Source organism: Suncus etruscus, chromosome 13, assembly GCF_024139225.1.
Source record: "Suncus etruscus isolate mSunEtr1 chromosome 13, mSunEtr1.pri.cur, whole genome shotgun sequence".
In the NCBI taxonomy this organism is placed as follows: Eukaryota; Metazoa; Chordata; class Mammalia; order Eulipotyphla; family Soricidae; genus Suncus; species Suncus etruscus.
Window position 1 is genome coordinate 40,179,793 of NC_064860.1, and position 19,196 is coordinate 40,198,988.

The following is a 19,196-nucleotide window of genomic DNA, read 5'->3' on the forward strand; positions in this document are numbered from 1 at the left end:
TGGGGCTGAGGCACAAGGGTACTTCATGGGAAAGATATTCAGTGGTGCTTAACATCATTGACTCACAGACATGTGGGCTCTGCTTTTTGCCGATTATGAGTATGTCGTGGTTTGTATTTCTGTACCTCAGGACCTACTTTTTATCCTTTTAATTTCTGTCTTTTTGTTCTTGGGCCACACACTGCTGGACCCAGGGCTACTCTTGGCTATGTGCTCAGGGATCACTCCTGTTGGGGTTTAAGGGACTCTAATGGGTGTTAGGACCTAGGTTAGCTGTGTGTAAGGAATGCACCATACCCACTGTATTCTCTCTCCAGTCACAACCTACTTTTAAAAACAAATAGTTCTTTGAGGGAGGAACACAGGGAACAGGGGGATAAATCATTTATGGAGACATTTGGTCAAACTGTGGGGCCATGATGCTTCTGTACTTGGGAGATGTCTATATAGTGCTTCTCAGACCTAATGATGTTCTTAGGCCTATGTGGTGCTCCTCAGACTTATGTGGTGCTCCTGAGACTTTAATGGCGAGTCTCAAGCCTATTTGGTACTCTTCAGACATAGTGATGCTGGGGCCATCAGGGTCTCACCTACCAATGCTTTAGTGGTGGGGTGGGGGGAGGGACAAGGATTGAACTTGGGGTCTCCTCATACAAAGTGTGTCCTCTAGATCTTTAAGTTTTTACCTGGTCCAAACAGTTTTTTTTTAATTTTAATTTTGTTGATGTTGTTGTTTTTGGGCTACACCTGGTGGCGCTCAGGGGTTACTCCTGGCTCTGCTCAGAAATTGCTCCTGGCAGGCTTGGGGATAAGGGATGCCGGGGTTCAAAGCTGGGTCCGTCCCAGGTCGGCCACATCTATTGCTCGGCCCAGGTGGTTTTTTGTTTGTTTGTTTGTTTGTTTTGGGGGGCCACACCCAGTGATGGTGACGCTCAGGGATTACTCCTGGCAATGTGCTCAGAAATCATTCTTGGATTGGGGGATCATATAGGACGCTGGGGATTGAGCCTGTCCATCCTGGATCAGCCATGTGCAAGGCAAACACCCTACCACTGTGCCACCGCTCCAGCCCCCCAGTTTTTTTCTACCCCCTTCCCAGTTTTTTTTAAGGGTTGTTTATATTTACCAGTTTCTTTTTAAACAGTGGTCTTCTAATATAACCCAGCAATGCCACAAATTAGTGTCTGAAGTACCAATTCCAACACAGACATGTCTATCCCAAAGGATCAATACCTAGTTGTGGCATGACTGAGTGTCAGAAAAATAGCTGGGATATGGAAACAGCCCGCATGCCTTGCTCTGGAGGAAGGAATCAAGACTTTGGGGCTGGAGTATAGAGTACAGTGGGGAGGGCATTTGCCTTGCACATAGCTAACCTGGGTTCAATCCCTGTCATACCATATGGTCCCCTGAGCATCATCAGGAGTGATTTTTAGCATAGAACCAGAAATAACCCTAGTGCTGCTGGGTGTGGCCCCCAAACAAAATAAAAGTTTCTTTCACAAAAGAATCAGAAATGAAAGTAAACCACTCCACTTTTTCTGAGAACCTATTTTGGGTGTTCTCAGCAACCCCTTTTGAGGCCACATCTAGTGATGCTTAGAAGTTACAGTTTGCTCTGTACACAGGAAACACTCCTGATAGTACTCTGGGGCTATAAGAGACAATGGGGATCAAATCTGGGTCAACAGTGTATAAGGCAAGTGCCTGCCTCTAGACTATCTTTCCAGCCAGAAAGCCCATTTATGTATTTATTTATTTACTTATTTTTGTTTTTTTTTGGGGTGGGGGCAGCCTGATGGTGTTCAGGGGTTATTCTTGGTTCTCCGCTCAGTAATGCTTGGGTAACTATATGGGATGAAGAAGATAGAACCCCCGTTGGACATCTGCAAAGCAAATGCCCTCCCCACTGTGCTATCCTTCTGGCCCCAGAAAACCCTTTTTTTTTTTTTTTTTTTTTTTTTGGTTTTTGGGTCACACCTGGCAGTGCTCAGGGGTTATTCCTGGCTCCAGGCTCAGAAATTGCTCCTGGCAGGCACAGGGGACCATATGGGCGCCGGGATTCGAACCGATGACCTCCTGCATGAAAGGCAAACGCCTTACCTCCATGCTATCTCTCCGGCCCCTTGTTTTTGTTTTTGAGTCACACCAGGCAGCACTCAGGCATTACTCCTGGCTCTAAGTTCAGAAATTGCTCCTGGCAGGCTTAAAGAACCATATAGGATGCTAGGATTTGAACCACTGTCCTGCATGCAAGGCAAACACCCTACCTCCACGCTATCTCTCTGGCCGCTGGAAAACCCTTTTTTTTCCTTTTTTTGGTTTTTGGGCCACACCCCGCAGTGCTCAGGGGTCACTCCTGGCTGTCTGCTCAGAAATAGCTCCTGGCAGGCACGGGGGACCATATGGGACACCGGGATTCGAACCAACCACCTTTGGTCCTGGATTGGCTGCTTGCAAGGCAAACGCCACTGTGCTATCTCTCCGGGCCCTGGAAAACCCATTTTTTAAATGCTAACATTTCTGGTATCTGGGGCCCAGCATGAAATTCAAACATCAGCTGTGTTGGGCTGATGAGGCAGAGTGAATGAAGAAGGCATGTTGCATACACTGAATTAGAAACAGGAAGAAAGCTCTGGGCAAGCACAGTGAGGCACACCCATGGGGACTCACATCTTACTAGGAGGTAGTGGCAGACTACCCCCACGTTCAATACTCAGGGACACACCAGAGAAACCCATCCAGGAGGGTCCAGAAAAACCACAGCTGGGATTCCCTTCTGCAGCTCTGCAGAAGGAGGCAGAGAGATGAGGATGCCCCTAAAAAAAGCAGCACTTTTTATTTATTTATTTTTTTGGTTTTTGGGTCACACCTGGCAGCGCTCAGGGGTTACTTTTGGCTCTATGCTCAGAAATTGCTCCTGGCAGGCTTGGGGAACCATAAGGGATGCCAGGATTTAAACCACTGTCTGTCTGCATCCATGGTAAATGCCCTACCTCCATGCTATCTCTCCGGCCCCAAAGCACTCTTAAGCTTAAGCAACTTACAGTTGAAACAGTGGCATCTTGTCGGAAGGGAATGAGAGGGCTGTATCCAGGAATTTGCAAGCAGATAAATACATGCTGAGATGGAGCTCCCCTGCAGAATCAGGGCCCAGAGCTTTCACTCTGCTATTTTTGCCGCTGTTTCTGCAAAAGGAGCAAAGGCAGAATTGTTAGAACCTCATTCCACAGCTGACTAGCCTTGGCCACCATGAGAAGTATGTTCTTTCCACTAAAGAACACTGGAAATATCAGGATCTGGGGCAAAGGGATCCATGAAGTGAACAGGATGGAACATGAAGAGAAGAGCCGACAGTGGTGGTTGCTGGGCCAACTCTGATCCCGACTCTGTGCAGAGCCTGAGCAGAGCCAGAGCTGCTTACCTCAAAGCCTCCTCATCATCCTTCAGCTCCTCTTCCAGCTGTTTGAAGGTCTGAATCTTAAAGAAAACAGGCAGTCGGGTTATTACTTGAAAGTATAAAACTCCCTTCATTTTCATTCATTCATTCATTTATTTATTTTTGCCACTGAACTACACCCAGCTGTGCTCAGGGCTTAATTCCCAGTTCTTTGTGTGTGTGTGTGTGTGTGTGTGTGCGTGCGTGTGCGTGCGTGCGTGCGGGAGGGGGGCCACACCCAGTGACACTCAGGGGTTACTCCTGGCTATGTGCTCAGAAATCGCTCCTGGGTTGGGGGGACCATATGGGATGCCAGGGGATGGAACTGTGGTTTGTCCTAGGCTAGCTCGGGCAAGGCAGATGCCTTACAGCTTACGCCACCACTCCAGCCCCCATTTTCTCAGTTCTAAGCTTAGAGACCACTTCTGAAGATGCTTGGCAGGGCCCATAGGAGTCATGAATCAAGTCAGAGCTAGCAGCATGATAAAACAAGCTCTTTCAGCACCTGACTATCTTGCACCCCTAGCTGGATGTATGTTTTTTTGTTTTTGTTTTTTTTTTTTAAATCAATGACTGGAGTCAGAGCAATAGCACAGTGGGAGGGCATCTGCCTTGCAAGTGGCCAACCTGGGTTCGATTCCTGGCATCCCATATGGTCTCCTGAGCTAGCCAGAGTAATTCCTGAGCACAGGGCTAGAAGTCACCCCTAAGTACCCATGAGTGTGGCCAAAAACCAAAAAAAAAAAAAAAAAAAAAAATCAAAGATTAACATGGAGAAATCAAATGAGGAGAAACGTGGGACAGAAGAAAAACACTTTTTTTCCCTTTTTTTGGGGGGGCCACACCCGGTGACACTTAGAGGTTACGTCTGGTTATGCACTCAGAAATCACTCCTGGTTTGGGGGACCATATGGGATGGAGAATCGAACCGCAATCCATTCTAGGCTAGCATGCGTAAGGTAGACGCCTTACCACTTGCACCATCGCTGAGGCCCCAGAAAAACACTTTTCCATTTAACAAGAGCTTTTCCAACTTGTTTGAAAGCTTGGCAGACACAAATGGCTATTAATCAGTACATAATTCCTGAAGAGGCGTGTCATTTTTTCTTTTGTGAAATTGATGGCTCATACACCAAGGCATGCAGCACTTAGTTATTAAGTCACATCCCTGAACTAAATGAAAATAATTTCTGGGGGGAGGGGAAGAGACAGGAATCAATCAAAGCCAAAGACAAAGTGACCTACACCTGAGCCACATTTCCAAGCCCCTGAAGCACTTTAAATAACTTCACTTTTTAAATTAATTTATTTATTTTGGGGCCACACCTAGTGGTGCTCAGGTCTGACTCCTGAGGGCTCTCTGCTCTAGAAACACTCCCAATGGGGCTTGGGGAACTATATGGAGTGCCAGGGATCAAGCCCGGGTTAAACATTCGAAGCAAAGGCCCTCCCTGCTGTGTATAATATTATGCCAGCCCCTAAAACTAGGTCCCAGCTGGAGAGGAAAACATGTACTTACTAACTCAGAGACCATTATTGGCCACAGTGAAGTCAGATGCTGAGGAGATATTCTTAGCAGCAAAACTCTGAAAAAAAGAAACATCTGAGCAGCGACTATGGATGTCGGTCCCACTCGGAGACTGTCCGTCAGGCGTTCTAAGGAAAGAAGATTTTCAGATGTCAAACAATTATGCTGTTGGGGGCTTTCTCTTTAATCCAAAGACAAAAGCAGAAAATGAAAACATGCCTGGGCATATGACAACTTTCAGTTTAAGAAACAGGTTTAAAAATTTTATTGCTGTTCAAAAGCATTTTTAAAAAATTGCTTTTATTTCCTCAGTTTAAAAATATTAAAATAAATTTTTATTTGATTGGTCTTGGTCTTTTTATTTTTATATATATATTTTTATTTTTTGGGGGGGCCACACCCAGCAGTGCTCAGGGGTTACTCCTGGCTATCTACTCAAAAATAGCTCCTGGCAGGCACGGGGGACCATATGGGACACCGGGATTCGAACCAACCACCTTAGGTCCTGCATCGGCTGCTTGCAAGGCAAACACCGCTGTGCTATCTCTCCAGCCCCTTATTTATATTTTTTATTATTTTTTTTCTTGAGGGGTTGGATTTTGGGTCACATGTGGTGGTGCTCAGGGGATCTCTCTTGGTGAAAACCATATGTGGTGCCTGGGATTGAAACATTTTCGATGCAGGAAGTATCTTACCAGTGTCCTATTTCTCTCACTAAAATGTTGATTGTGGGGCTGGAGAGATAGCACAGCGGTAGGGCATTTGCCTTGCATGCAGCTGAGCCAGGATGAACTTGGCTTCATCCCATATGGTCCTCTAAGCCTGCCAGGAGCAATTTCTGAGTGCAGAGCCCGGAGTAACCCGAGCATCGCCAGGTGTGGCCCAAAAACCAACTCCCCCCAAAAGTTGATTGTGGGTTCAAAAGCACAGTAATGACAGTGCTAAATTTTATGTTTATTGAGGTTCTGTGCTGTACTATGTATTTCAAGGCCATTCATGATTTTCTTGTACAAAGTCACTGTACCTGCACCGCCACCAAAGTTCCTCCCTGCTAGGTCAATGGTTCTATGGCCCCAGCGTGGCCCTTATATCCTCTCTGGAAAGGTCATGGTCCTGCTAATGTCTTGTAGCCCACCATGGCCTAAACTCAGTTCAGAACCCACTGGATGAGTCCTGGCCAAGCAGGCTTCCTCCAAGGCATGCAACTAACAATGCTCAGAAAGTGTAGACAAAGAGGAAGACCAGCCAAGGCAGGGGATGCCATCCAGGAAATCTGGGGAACAAAAAGTGTGTGTGGAGGGGGTGTACAGAATGAAGCAGATTCCTCCAGTCAATGTTCAATTTCCTGGCCAAGGCTAGGGATTGACTTGTTTGTGGGGAAAGAGTTTAGTGTTCGTTTGGAGCAATAGCACAGCAGGTAGGACATTTTGCCTTGCATGTGCATATGGTTGAACTGTGCATATGGTCCCCTGAGCCTGCTAGGAGAAATTTTTGTTGTTGTTGTTGCTTTTTGGGTCACACCTGGTGGTGCTCAGGAGTTACTCCCGGCTCCGCTCTCAGAAATGGCTCCTGGCATTCTCGGGATCATATGGGATGCCAGGATTCAGACCACCGTCCATCCTGGGACGGCTGCATGTAAGGCAAACACCCTACTGCTGCTATACTATCTCTCCTGGTCCAAGCTAGGAGTAATTTTCACTAGTTTCTCGTTCCCAGGGGCTACAAACAAGCTGCAACAGCAAATAGCTGCTATGGAGCCCCGCTCAGTTACGACAGCTGTGGCAAAATGGGAATTGCTGCTTCTGATCTGAACATGTTTTAACCTCTCTCTCTACGAGGACTTCGATGGAAGGGAGCCTCATGTGCTGACTGTATGTCTTGTATGTGTGTGTGTATGTAAGGGAGCCTCATGTGCTGATTACGTCGTGTGTATGTGTGTGTGTGTGTATGTAAGAGAGCCTCATGTGATTATGTCGTGTGTGTGTGTGTGTGTGTGTGTGTGTGTGTGTGTGTGTAAGAGAGCCTCATGTGATTATGTCGTGTGTGTGTGTGTGTGTGTGTGTGTATGTAAGAGAGCCTCATGTGCTGATTACGTCGTGTGTGTGTGTGTGTGTGTGTGTGTGTGCGCGCGCGCCAGACCTGATACTGCTCAGATGTTACTCCTGGTGGTGCTCAGGACACTAAATGGGATGCTCAGAATGGAACCCAGGTTGCAGGGCCAGTAGTCAGCCCACTGCACTTTCTCTCCTGCCACACAAGCTACTATTTCCCCCTTATTGCTACAGTTCTGTCTTCTCTCTGTCAAACCTGAGTCAACCCTTTTCCCCAGGTTGCCCAGGACATTTCAGGAATCTGAGCACAGGGTAGCCAACACCCAGGAGAAACAGCTCTGGGGATTGAGACTCTCCTGGTGAAGAGAGTGAAAAGGGCCATCACGGGTACAGGCCCTGCAGCCTCCAGAGGACAAAGCCCGAAAGAGAACAGAAAAAGGAAGAGCTGCTAAGGTCACCAACCACAGCCCCAGCCACCATGTGTTGTGGCTTCTAAGCTAAACAGCCTTTCTGCACCCAACTGTCTGTGATCACTCCATCCTGCCTCTTTCTCCTGAGGCTTCTTGCTGAAACTCTCCTTGAATCTCTCAATCTCTCCCTCTGCCCCTGAGGCAATCCTTTTGTTACCTTCCATAGACCCCTAGCAGATGTGGGCTGGTCCGACCATCAGGTAAGATAGACAGGGTGTTGGCAGGAGAGGTGGTGCTAGAGGTAAGGCCTTGCAAGAGCTAGCCTAAGACGGACCTTGGTTCCAGACCCTGGTGTCCCATATGGTACCCCCAAGCCAGGGGCAATTTCTGAGTGCATGCCAGGAGTAACCCCTGAGCGTCAAAAGGGTGTGGCCCAAAAAGCAAAACAAAACGAAAATAGACAGGAAGTTGGGGAGGGATAACACCTCCCCACTGTGCTACTACCCAGAACACGATTTGTTTTGATTTTTGCCACATTCAGCTGTGCATAGAAGCTATTCCTGGCTCTGTGCTCAGAAATGATACCTGGTGGTGTTCAGGGGACCACATGCAGTGCTGGGGACTTGAAAGTGGGTAGGCAGATACAAGTCAAGTGCTTCAAGCCCTGCACTATCTCCTCAGCCAGCAAGATTTCTCATGTTTTACTATTAGACAGTCCTCGACCTGGCAATGCTCAGGGGCCACATGGTATCAAGGCCAGAATCTTGCCTGTCCCACTTAGGCCACATTGCCAGGCACACATCCTTTTGCCACCCCAAGATTTTCTATTTCACTTTCTTGGGTCACACTGGGCAGTGCTCAAGGGCTACTCCTGGCTCTATGCTCAGAAATCGCTCCTGGCAGGCTTGGGGGACCATATGGGATGCTGGGATTTGAACCATCGTCTTTCTGCATGCAAGGCAAATGCCCGACTTCCATGCTATCTCTCCGGCCCCACAAAAATTTTTTAACTGTATTACTGTGAGATACATAGTTACAAAGTTCTTCATAATCGATTCTGTCATTCAATGTTCAACACCCATCCCTTCACCAGTGCATGTTTCCCAACACCAATGTTCCCAGTTTCCCTCCTGCCCCAGTCTAATACTTCTCTCTATTCTCTCTCTCTCTCTCCCCCTTTTAAGCACCTTGGTGTGCAATACTGTCACTGAAAGGGTATCATGCATATCACTAGGCACCTAGTTCTTGTCCAGAATGAAAAGGGATCAAATTCTATGTGATTGTGTGTGTGTGTGTGTGTGTGTGTGTGTGTGTGTGTGTGTGTGTGTGTGTGTGTTGTCTTGGGGTAGGGAGCTGGGTCACACTCAGGATGTTCAGGATTTACTCCTGGCTTGCACTCAGGAATCACTCCTGGTGGGATCCAAGGGACCATCTGTGGTGCAGAGGATCAGCTGCATATAAGGCAAGTGCCCAACTCATTGTCCTATTTCTCCAGCCTTCCTGAGCATAGCTTAGAAGGAACCCCTGTACCCCCTCCCAAATAAAGAGGAATGATCTAGGACCACAAAGGGACCAATGTGGGCATCAGTAACAGAAATATAACAGAAGGGGCTCTCTCTGCATCCTGAACTCATCCTTGATTAATGTCAAATTTCTCCTACTCACCATTTAACCTGGCTCACTCTGCCCAAAGTGCCAGGGTCCCCACTGGGGTCCTCCCTGACCAGCTAGGTGTGGGGTGTATGTATGTGGGGTCCTCTTACCTTGTATCAGGGGCAGGTAGAGGTGGTACTGATCCAGTTCGCCACTGAACACAGCAAAGGCCTGGCGCTTGAGCAGCATGGCCTTCTGGGCAAAACTCGAGAAGAGCTTCAGAGAACTGCTTTGCATGTCTGCAAAAACACAGCCAATGGGCTCTACAGCCAGTGACAGTGCTAAGGCCTCAGGAGATGTTCAGGGGTGAGAAAAATAGGGGCCAGTTGGATTCCCTAGGGGCACACAGTGTTACCACTGCCTATTTCTCCATCACCAGTCTTCTTTTGCATTTCTGGACTTACACCCAGGGATGCTGTTCTTGGCAGTGCTCAGGGGTTACTCTTGGTGGTGTTCAGGAGACTGTGCAGTACTAGACATCAAACCCAGGACCCTTGCATGTAAACTCTGTATTCTAGTCTGCAGTGCTACCACTGGGGGTGGGGGCCTTCAGAGGCTTATGTCTTTAGTGTTATTCCATGATAGGAGTCCCCAGGAAAATATGCCTTGGGAATTGTAATAGCACTAGTATTACTTCCTTTTTTTTTGTTTGATAGTTTGGTTTTTGGACCATACCCAGCAGCGCCAGGGCTTACTTACTACTGGCTCCGAACTCAGAAATTACTCCTAGCAGGCTCATCCCATGGGATGCTGAGGATCGAATCCGGGTCAGCCACATGCAAGGCAAATGTTCTTCTCATACTATAGCTCCAGCCCCAGAACTAGCAGCACTTTTAAAAGTATTTCTCTGCCAGAAAGCTGCAGGAAAGGTTTCATATGTGGGTGTGGGTGGGTGGGTGGGGCGCCCTGTCTGGAGAGAGGTGCTGACGTCAGGACCCATTTGCTGATGAGCTGCAGCTGCGAGCACCCCAGGAAATGTTTATGGCAGCTTGGGAGGAACATGGAGAAGCCGACCACAGAGCAGTAGAGCTCCAGGCTGCCATGTCTCACTCTGGGCCAGAGGGCCCCCATGAGTATTCCTAGGAGGGCCATAGGAGATGGTACCAAGGAGAGGGGGATGGCACTGCTTTAAAGCATGACTTATAAGCAGGTACCCCTGAACTTACTCATTAAGTCTTTGAACATAGTTTTCTCGTGAGTCAGCAGATGGTCAATAATGGATTTCCAGCTGGGGGAGGAAGGAAAAGCCAAATAAGTAAAAGTGCATAGAATCCGCCAAAGACTCCAGGAAGCGCCCCCTGGAACTCAGGTACAAAAGATCTTCAGAAAAGCGGCAAGAAAACCAACCCAATTAGGTGTTTCTGGAGATGTTGGGAGATGAAGCCCAAGTCTCCCACTCATTGCCACAAATGCAGGGAGCAGCGCAAAGAACAGAGAGCCAGGGAGTGAGTAATGGTTTATGGACTCATCCCTGACTTGCAGTAGAGAAACCCATGAGGGTGCCCAGACACAGGCACTAGGACAGGCATGCACTTGTGTTGATGGGAGTGTTTGGTAGGTGGTAGCAAGAGTGAGCACGGTGCCCACTTTGATCCCATTTTGGGCTCTCTGCGGCTAGAGAGATGACAAAGTAACACCCCAGATGTGGATGGCGGGAGCCCCACTGTGAGGGTCTGGGTAGCCTCTAAGAATGAGACACAACGAGGACTTCTCCCTCTGAACCCCAACTATCTTCCACAGTCCAGCTGGACCTGAGATCTTGTGAGAATTTGGGATAGATGCCGAGAAGTGAGACATGAAGACCACAGCATCCCAGTGGGTCAATTACATTATGATCTAGAAGGGTCAGCGCATGGGAGTCTCAAACAGTGTTTTTGAGGGGCAGGCAACTGCTCTCATAATTGCAGGACCTACCTTAGAGGTAGGGGTACCCTAGGGGTAAGAGTATATGGATCTGGAAAGTTCTGTTCCTGTGTGTGGGTGCATGGATGTAGGGTGGGGGGCTAAGGCAGATGCTCTGCTGTTCCCCATTTTCCCGAGGGAAGACTCTTAGCTCCCTCCAGCCCCCCGCCCCCCCCATCCTCCCTTACTGCAAGCAGGACGTATCCATCTGGAAGAAGGCCGGGTCCAAGAACAATTCCAGCACTTCTTTCTTCCAGGCGCGCTTTGTGTAAGCATAGCCACTCAGTGAGCTCAGCAGCTGGGAGCCGGCCCGGAAGCTGGGTGCATTGTAGGCGCTGGAGGGGGGCAGAGAGGGCAGAGGGCCAGAATGAAGGTGGGCTCCTGACCCCCACAGGGCGGGAGCACCATACGGGGAACACCATGCAAGGAGCACCACCCAAGGACACCTCACCTGTGATTGCGCAAGTAAGGGAAGACGTAGTAGAGCAAACGGGAGATTAAGGGCACCACTTTCTCCTTCTCATCGCTGCGATAAACCATGTCCAGCAGCGAGGCCAGCACCTGAAGAAGAAGGCCATGAGCAAAGGGGATCGGGGGCGCCTGCCCTGGGAGAACTGAGTTTTGCTGGGATTCAGGAGCCCCTGGGGTTCCCTCAGGATGACCAGCAGGGCACACGCACCGCACCTCTGCCAGGAGAGAGAGAGCCTGCACGCTGTACACGGATGGGGCCGACGAGGACACCATGGCTGAGGTAGCAGCTGCAGCATCTGCAAGACAGAGGCAAGTGTTTGCAGCAGAACGGGAGGAGGGAGCCATTGTTTCACACCCGACTCCTGTGACCTGAACTCATATCTTGATGGGATCAACATGATCAGCCTCAATATGGCTAACTGAGAATCCGATGAGCTTTTTGGGGCCAACAAACCAGCCCTGACTCACTTGCTGGCTCCTCCTCATCTCTGCCCACTTCTTCAGCCCCCTCAACTTCAGCAGCCCCGCGAGTAGCACCCTGGCCCAAGCACTGTCCCCTTCTGTTCCTCTCCTGCTCCCCTCCAGCTCAGCCACCTGTGTCTCTGCCTCCTTCCCAAACCCACAGAGCCCCACCAGTTTTCCTCTCCATGAGCTTCCCTTCCAAAAACCTGCCCTGCCCTTATGGGATCTTTCCTAGTAGGGCTTGGAAAATCCTAGGGCACTGAGGACTAGAACTGGGGTTTCCTCGGACACAGCGCCCCATGCCTTGAGTCAAATCCCCGGGCCCTGGGGGCACATCTCAGCTCTCCCGCTCATCTGCTCCTCAGAGTCCATCTGCTCTGGATCCCCGAAACCCTCGCACCAGCACCAGGCCAGTCTCTACAGTCTACCTGGTCTCTCACTTGCCAACATCTGAAGTCTTCTTTTTTTCTCCTTCCTTACTTTTCTTTTTTCCTCCCCCCTCTCCTCTCCCCACATGAAAACTCAACACTGACTAAACCTGATGAATTGTCTACATGCTTTGTGTAGAGTTCAACACTGTGGAGAAAAACACAGCACCATGGAACACCCCTCGATTTAGTCTCTGACTCCATATTTCAGGAGGGACTGATTCCATCTGAGAATCCTACCCATGTTCAAATCTCTCCAACATGCTCCTGTTGCATCCAGCCCTGAGTGTGCTCCCTACCTCACTGCAAGGAGATGGGGATGCAGGAGGGCTGGCAGCTCTCATAGTGAACTGGAACGTGTGTGTGCACACTCTGCCATGTCCTGTTCTCAGGGATGAGGCAGCTCCTAGCTCTGGCCCAGGCCAACACCGCCCTTTGTGACATTCAAGCTGGTCCCAGAGCTGTGAAGGCCTGTGATTCCTAATAGTCCTTTCTTGCTCTGGCATCTCTCTGTCCCTTCGCCATTCAAGCATGCTTAGGTACCAGCCCACTGGAACAAAACCCCTCAGTAATCTGTGATTCCTATCCTGTCCTGCCAACCAGTCTCCCTCCCTCTCGGCTCTTCTCCACCTGCTGCAGTCACGCTGATGGTCAGCTGTGGCTTTAAACCTGCAAGAGCCTTCGCCTTGCTGGACTCTATTTCTCAGCCTGTCCAGTCTCTCTCCCTCTTCCTTTAGAACACACTTCCTTGTCCATTCTGGCTCCCGCTCTTTTCAGACAACCAATAATTGAAGCCTGTCAAAGTGTGCTTGATTTCCCCCTCTCTGAAATGTTATGGGGCTCCAGAATGTTTCAAACTTTAACATTCATCTTCGGTGGCTTTCCTTTCCAATAGCGCCAGGGATGAAAGCCAGAGCCTCACACCCAAAAGGTGAAAGCACTTCACAGCTAAGTCCAATTCTCTGATTTCCTATCACCTCATCCACTTACTTTGCAAGATCTGACCACTCATGCCCACTTTTTTTTTTTTTTTAATTTTTGTGCCTCAACTGATCCTCAGTGGCTATTCCTGGCTCTGTATTCAGGAATTACTCCTGGTGGTACTCAGAGGACCATATGGGTGTTTATTTTGGGGAACCACACCCAGCAGTGCTCAGGGGTTACTCCTGGTTTTGCATTCAGAAATCACACCTGGCAGGCTCAGGGGCCAATATGGGATGCTAGAAATCAAACCCAGGCCAGCTGCATGCAAGGCAAATGTCCTATCACTGTGCTCTCTCTCTGGCCCTCAGAGGACCATATGTGATGCTGGGATCAAACCTGGGTTGGCCACGTGTAAGGCAAGTACCCTCCTTGCTGTGCTATAGCTCTCACCCAGGACAACTTATCTCCTATCCCTGCCTCCAACACTGTGTGGTCTTTTGTCCAAAGTACTGCCAAGTCCTCTGAACAATCCATTTGGACTTGGGTGCGACACGTGGCCTTGTATAGCTCCAGCCTTTCCTGCTGAACGACTTGCAGGATCTTTTTGTCTTGCCAGTTCTGCATCTGCACTGACGGGATGAGGTGAAAACACCCAGTCCCGGGCCCGGAGAGATAGCACAGCGGCGTTTGCCTTGCAAACAGCTGATTCAGGACCAAAGGTGGTTGGTTCGAATCCCGGTGTCCCATATGGTCCCCCGTGCCTGCCAGGAGCTATTTCTGAGCAGACAGCCAGGAGTAACCCCTGAGCACCACTGGGTGTGGCCCAAAAACCAAAAAAAAAAAAAAAAAAAAAAGAAAGAAAAGAAAACACCCCTAGGGGGCCGGGAAGGTGGCACTAGAGGTAAGGTGCCTGCCTTGCAAGCGCTAACGTAGGACGGACCGCGGTTCGATCCCCCGGCATCCCATATGGTCCCCCCAAGCCAGAGGCGATTTCTGAGCTCATAGCCAGGAGTAACCCCTGAGCGTCAAATGGGTGTGGCCCAAAAACCAAAAAAAAAAAAAAAAATTCTCTTTGGGGCCGGGCGGTGGCGCTGGAGGTAAGGTGCCTGCCTTGCCTGCGCTAGCCTAGGAGGGACCGCGGTTCAACGGACCGCGGTTCGATCCCCCGGCGTCCCATATGGTCCCCCAAGAAGCCAGGAGCAACTTCTGAGCGCATAGCCAGGAGTAACCCCTGAGCGTCACAGGGTGTGGCCCAAAAACCAAAAAAAAAAAAAAAAAAAAGAAAACACCCAATCCTGATTTTTTTTCCTCTCCTCTATGGGCAGTGCTGCCATGAGGTCCAGCAGTACACACTGACTCATAGCATAGGAAAGACCCCCTAGGACCTACTGAAATGCTTTGCTTCTGAAGACAATGTAGGTGTCTGGCTGAGTATGAGCTACACTCACCGTACAGATCGTCCTCAGCATCAGATTCTTCCAGGGAGATCTGAGGCTGGGCCTTGACTTCCAGGTTCCTGCTCAGCCAGCTGGTCTGCTCCAAGGAAGAGCCGGCAATGTTCCCCACAGCTTCAAGAATTTTCTGTGTGATTTCCTGCAGGCAAAATGAAGGAAGTGGGGGGTTGGTGAATCAAGAATATGGATCAGGGGCTGGAGAGGTGGTACTAGAGGTAAAACGTCTGCCTGCCTTGCAAGCGCTAGCCTAGGACAGAACAAGGTTCGATCCCTGGCATCCCATATGGTCCCCCCAAGCCAGGGGCGATGCTACTAATATGGCCCAACAACAAAATATAATTCCTGGGTTCTTTGTATCTGTTTATTTATATCTTGATTTCACCCAAAACAGAGATTTTCCTACTTATCTTGTTTTACATGTCTCAAGCAAACCTTGGAGGGACTGGCTCAGGTTAGGCTTTCTGTCCTTACTCTCCCACATGGGAGTAGTCTCTGTACTCAATAAAAAATGAAGTTCTGGGGCCGGAGCGAAAGAGCAGTAGTAGGGCCTTTGTCTTTCACGTGGTTGATCCAGGACGAACCTAGTTTGATCCCCAGCGTCCGGTATGATCCCCCAAGCCAGGAGCGATTTCTGAGCACATAGCCAGGAGTAACCCCAGAGTGTCACCTGATGTGGTTCCCCCCCCCAAAAAAAAAAAAAAAAAAAAAAAACAAAACAAAACCAAAAAAAGAAGTTCTGGCAGGCAGCACTCTTTCTCACTTGACAAGACAGAAAGCTACCTGACCATGCGTGATTCACCTTCTCAGCCTGGTTTGGATTATTTTCTCCAACAACCTGTTTCCCCAGGGTGGGATACAGTGTGTGAATGAAGCCTTGAGAGTAGCCCAAGCATATCTCAACCCTTGCAAAATGAATAAAAGTAAAATAAATCAGGGGCCGGAGCAGTGGCGCAAAGGGTAAGGTGCCTTGCCCACGCTAGTCTAGGATGGACCACGGTTTGATCCCTGCATCCCATATGCTCCCCCAAGCCAGGAGTGATTTCTGAGTGCATAGCCAGGAGTAACCCTGGAGCGTCACCAGGTGTGGCCCCCCCAAATTAAATAAGGGCAGGCAAGAGCTCAGAGGGATGGGACAGACGCTCTGCTGTCAAGAGCCCTGGGTTCAATCCCCAACACTTGGAGTGACTCAGAGTAGGCCCTGAGCACTGTGGGATAGACTTCCTCAAAAAATTAAGTTGACGGGGCTGAAGAGAGAGCACAGTGATAGGGCATTGCCCTGAACATGGCCGACCTGGGACGGACCTGGGTTTGATCCTTGGCATCCCATATTGTCCCCCGAGCCTGCCAGGAGTGATTTCTGAGTGCAGATCCAGGAGTTACTCCTGAGTGCTGCCAGGTGTGGCCAAAAAAAGTAGAGCACTTGTCTTCAATATACAAAACCCCAAGGTTTGAGTCCTAGCAAAGTAGGGCAAAAAAGTGAGGTTGAAGAAAGAGTTTAAAGAAATCTGAGGGGCCGGGTAGGTGGCGCTGGAGGTAAGGTGTCTGCCTCGCAAGCGCTAGCCAAGGAAGGACCGCGGTTCGATCCCCCGGCGTCCCATATGGTCCCCCCAAGCCAGGGGCGATTTCTGAGCACATAGCCAGGAGTAACCCCTGAGCGTCAAACGGGTGTGGCCCAAAAACCAAAAAAAAAAAATAATAATAAAGAAATCTGAGTACAGAAATGAACTAATTCAGGGCCAGAGCAATAGCACAACAGGGAGGGCATTTGCCTCACATGTGGCCAACCCGGATTTGATTTCTGGTACCCCATGTGGACCCCAGAGCATCACCTGGAGTGGTTCCTGAGTGCAGAGCCAGGAGTCACCCCTGGACATCACACTGGGCATGGCTCCAAACCAAATAACAGATGACAAGAATCAACCACGACACTATGCTAAAGATTAGGCCCTAACTTGTTCCTAGAATCTTGAACCTCAGGCCAGGCTCCCTGCCCAACTCTGGGCCTTGTCAAAAGACCAACTCAGTTCCCAGGGTCCTCAGGCCTGAGAAGAGTCTGTGGGAGGGCCAGAGGGATAGAACAACAATAGGGCGTTTGCCTTGCACACAGCTGATTCGAACAGACGGTGGTTCGAATCCCGGCATCCCATATGTGCCTGCCGGGAGTGACTTGTTAGTGCAGAGCCAGGAGTAATCCCTGAGTGCCACTGGGTGTGACCCAAAAACAAACAAGAATAAAAGAAGAACCTGTGGGATCAGACCTAGGTCCAGCTCCTGCTGCCCCATGATTGCCAAGTCCCCCACACACCTGCAGGTCTCTCTGGTCCTTCTTGTTCTCCAGATTGGGCGTCCTGGTCACGAAGTCGTTCAGCATGCTGTGGGGAAACAGGGCTTCAGCTGGGGCACCCAGAAACCCATGGGTGCAGATGGACAGCAAGTGCCCAGAGCCCCTGTACCTGAGAAGCAGGAAGTAGCTGGGAGGAGTGAGAATGAGCTGGACTGACTCCTTGAACACACCCAACAGGGCAGGGAAGTTCTCTTGCAAGGCAGCTCCCGGGAGCCTGTTTGGAAAGGCCAGGTCAGGGGTGCGGTGGGGGAAAAAAGACCCCACCGAAGCTTTCTCTAGCTCTGTTTGCAATCTAGGTGGATAAGAAGTTTAGGGGCCTGGTGGTTACTGACTTACTTTTTGACAACACCTAGCAATGCTCAGGGCTTCCTCCTGGTTCTGCATTTGGGGATCACTCCTGGTGGGACTCTGGGGACTGTATGGGCTGCCAGGTATCAAAGCTAGGTGGACAAGCATCTTACCTGCTGAACTATTGCCCTAGCCCCTGGACCTGTTTGTCCTGATGACTATTTTGTCGGGGGAGGGGGGGGGAGGAAAGAGGGTGGAGATTAAGCTTCAGACTCACAAGGCCCACACTCAGGAACTCCACCATTTCCCTGGATCCTGGAGTGCCTTGTTTCTTAGCTCCACACATGAGGGAACCACTGGAATCTAGGAACCTGAAATTCTTTGGCTAGAAATACAAGCTTTAAGTGAGACCACTGGGGGCTGGAGCGAAAGAACAGCAGAAAGGGCACTCGCCTTGTACGTGGCCCAGCTGGGTTCGATCCCCAGCATCCCATAGGGTCCCATGAGTCCTATTAGGAGTGATTCCTTGAGCATGGCTGGGTGTAGTCCTCAAAATAAAGTAGATGAGACCATCCTTCTGGCCCCCTGACATTGACTATGGGCCCAGGCACAAGTCCTGGTGACCCATATGACCATGGCAGAGTAAATCAGCTAGCTCTCCAGGAAATAAATGAAGAAAAGTACCCTCCACAAGAAAATCTCAAAAGACAATGGGGAAGCCTATATTTCCTTTATAAGTTTAAGACCTATATAATACTACTTCTTAACCTGTTTATCCCCAAATATAAGGTAGTCTCCTACATTACTTTGTTCTCTTAGTATTTTTTTTTTTTTTTTTTTTTTTTTTTGGTTTTTGGGTCACACCTGGCAGTGCTCAGGGGTTATTCCTGGCTCCAGGCTCAGAAATTGCTCCTGGCAGGCACAGGGGACCATATGGGGCGCCGGGATTCGAACCGATGACCTCCTGCATGAAAGGCAAACGCCTTACCTCCATGCTATCTCTCCGGCCCCTTCTCTTAGTATTTTTAAACTTATTTTTATTTATTTTTCTTTTATATGTGTGAGTATATATATATATATATGAGTCTCATTTCTGTTTTCTCTTCTTCCTTAACTCCACCTGTTTTGGTTCTGCTTGATATAAAAACCTACAAGATAAAGTCTTGCGAAGTGTTGCAAATCAGCCCTTGATGGGGTTGACTGATAGAGGGATGGAAGATGAGGTCTTTCCCCTCCAGCTCAGAGCACGCGTCTGCCACCCTGTTCAGCCGGCGGTTCTGAGGTGAAGCAGCAGGTAAACAGCTAGCAGACAGTCAGGCTTGTGGAAATATTAGCTTTATTCAGTGGACAAGACTGAAGCCCAAAGCCTCAGCATCAGTTCCAGCCAGAAAGCCCCCCGCCTTCCACAGACCCTTGCTTTTATCTCCCAGAATCAGGTACCACCCAATAGTGGGATCAGGTACCACCCAATGGTGGGAGCAGAATCAGGTACCACCCTAGGGTGGAAGCAGAATGCCAGGTCACATCCTAGGGTAGGGCACAATCACCAATCAGGGTGCAGTCAGTAACATAATAATCCCATTGAAATGTTTACATACACAACACCAAGGATAATAGCTCAGGTCAAAACCAGGGCACAGAGATGATGGAGCCTGACACTCTCTCACCCCTAAATGCACCAGCAATATAATGTACCACCATTTCTTCTTGCAAAGGCATACTAAAAAAGGGAAAATTTTACGTATTGAAACAGCTCTTATCTACTATGGATAGGAACTCATATACTTTACAATACAGGGGCACCTTCCACCTTGAACATATGTCATATGGTCCTAATTTAGA

At 49.3% G+C, this 19,196-nt stretch overlaps 1 protein-coding gene across 1 annotated transcript in view; it reads right to left on the reverse strand.

Annotated features, from left to right (window-relative positions):
- DOP1B (DOP1 leucine zipper like protein B) overlaps nt 1–19,196 on the reverse strand; it is a 92,560-nt gene that overhangs the window by 2,087 nt on the left and 71,277 nt on the right. The window contains exons 25-35 of the mRNA XM_049785737.1: nt 17,176–17,280; nt 17,028–17,094; nt 14,717–14,861; nt 11,668–11,750; nt 11,435–11,544; nt 11,172–11,318; nt 10,248–10,309; nt 9,192–9,320; nt 4,959–5,095; nt 3,425–3,480; nt 3,048–3,188 (exon numbers count right to left, since the gene is read on the reverse strand). Coding sequence (XP_049641694.1) covers nt 3,048–3,188; nt 3,425–3,480; nt 4,959–5,095; nt 9,192–9,320; nt 10,248–10,309; nt 11,172–11,318; nt 11,435–11,544; nt 11,668–11,750; nt 14,717–14,861; nt 17,028–17,094; nt 17,176–17,280 — 1,182 coding nt within the window. The remainder of the gene's footprint in view (nt 1–3,047; nt 3,189–3,424; nt 3,481–4,958; nt 5,096–9,191; nt 9,321–10,247; nt 10,310–11,171; nt 11,319–11,434; nt 11,545–11,667; nt 11,751–14,716; nt 14,862–17,027; nt 17,095–17,175; nt 17,281–19,196) is intronic.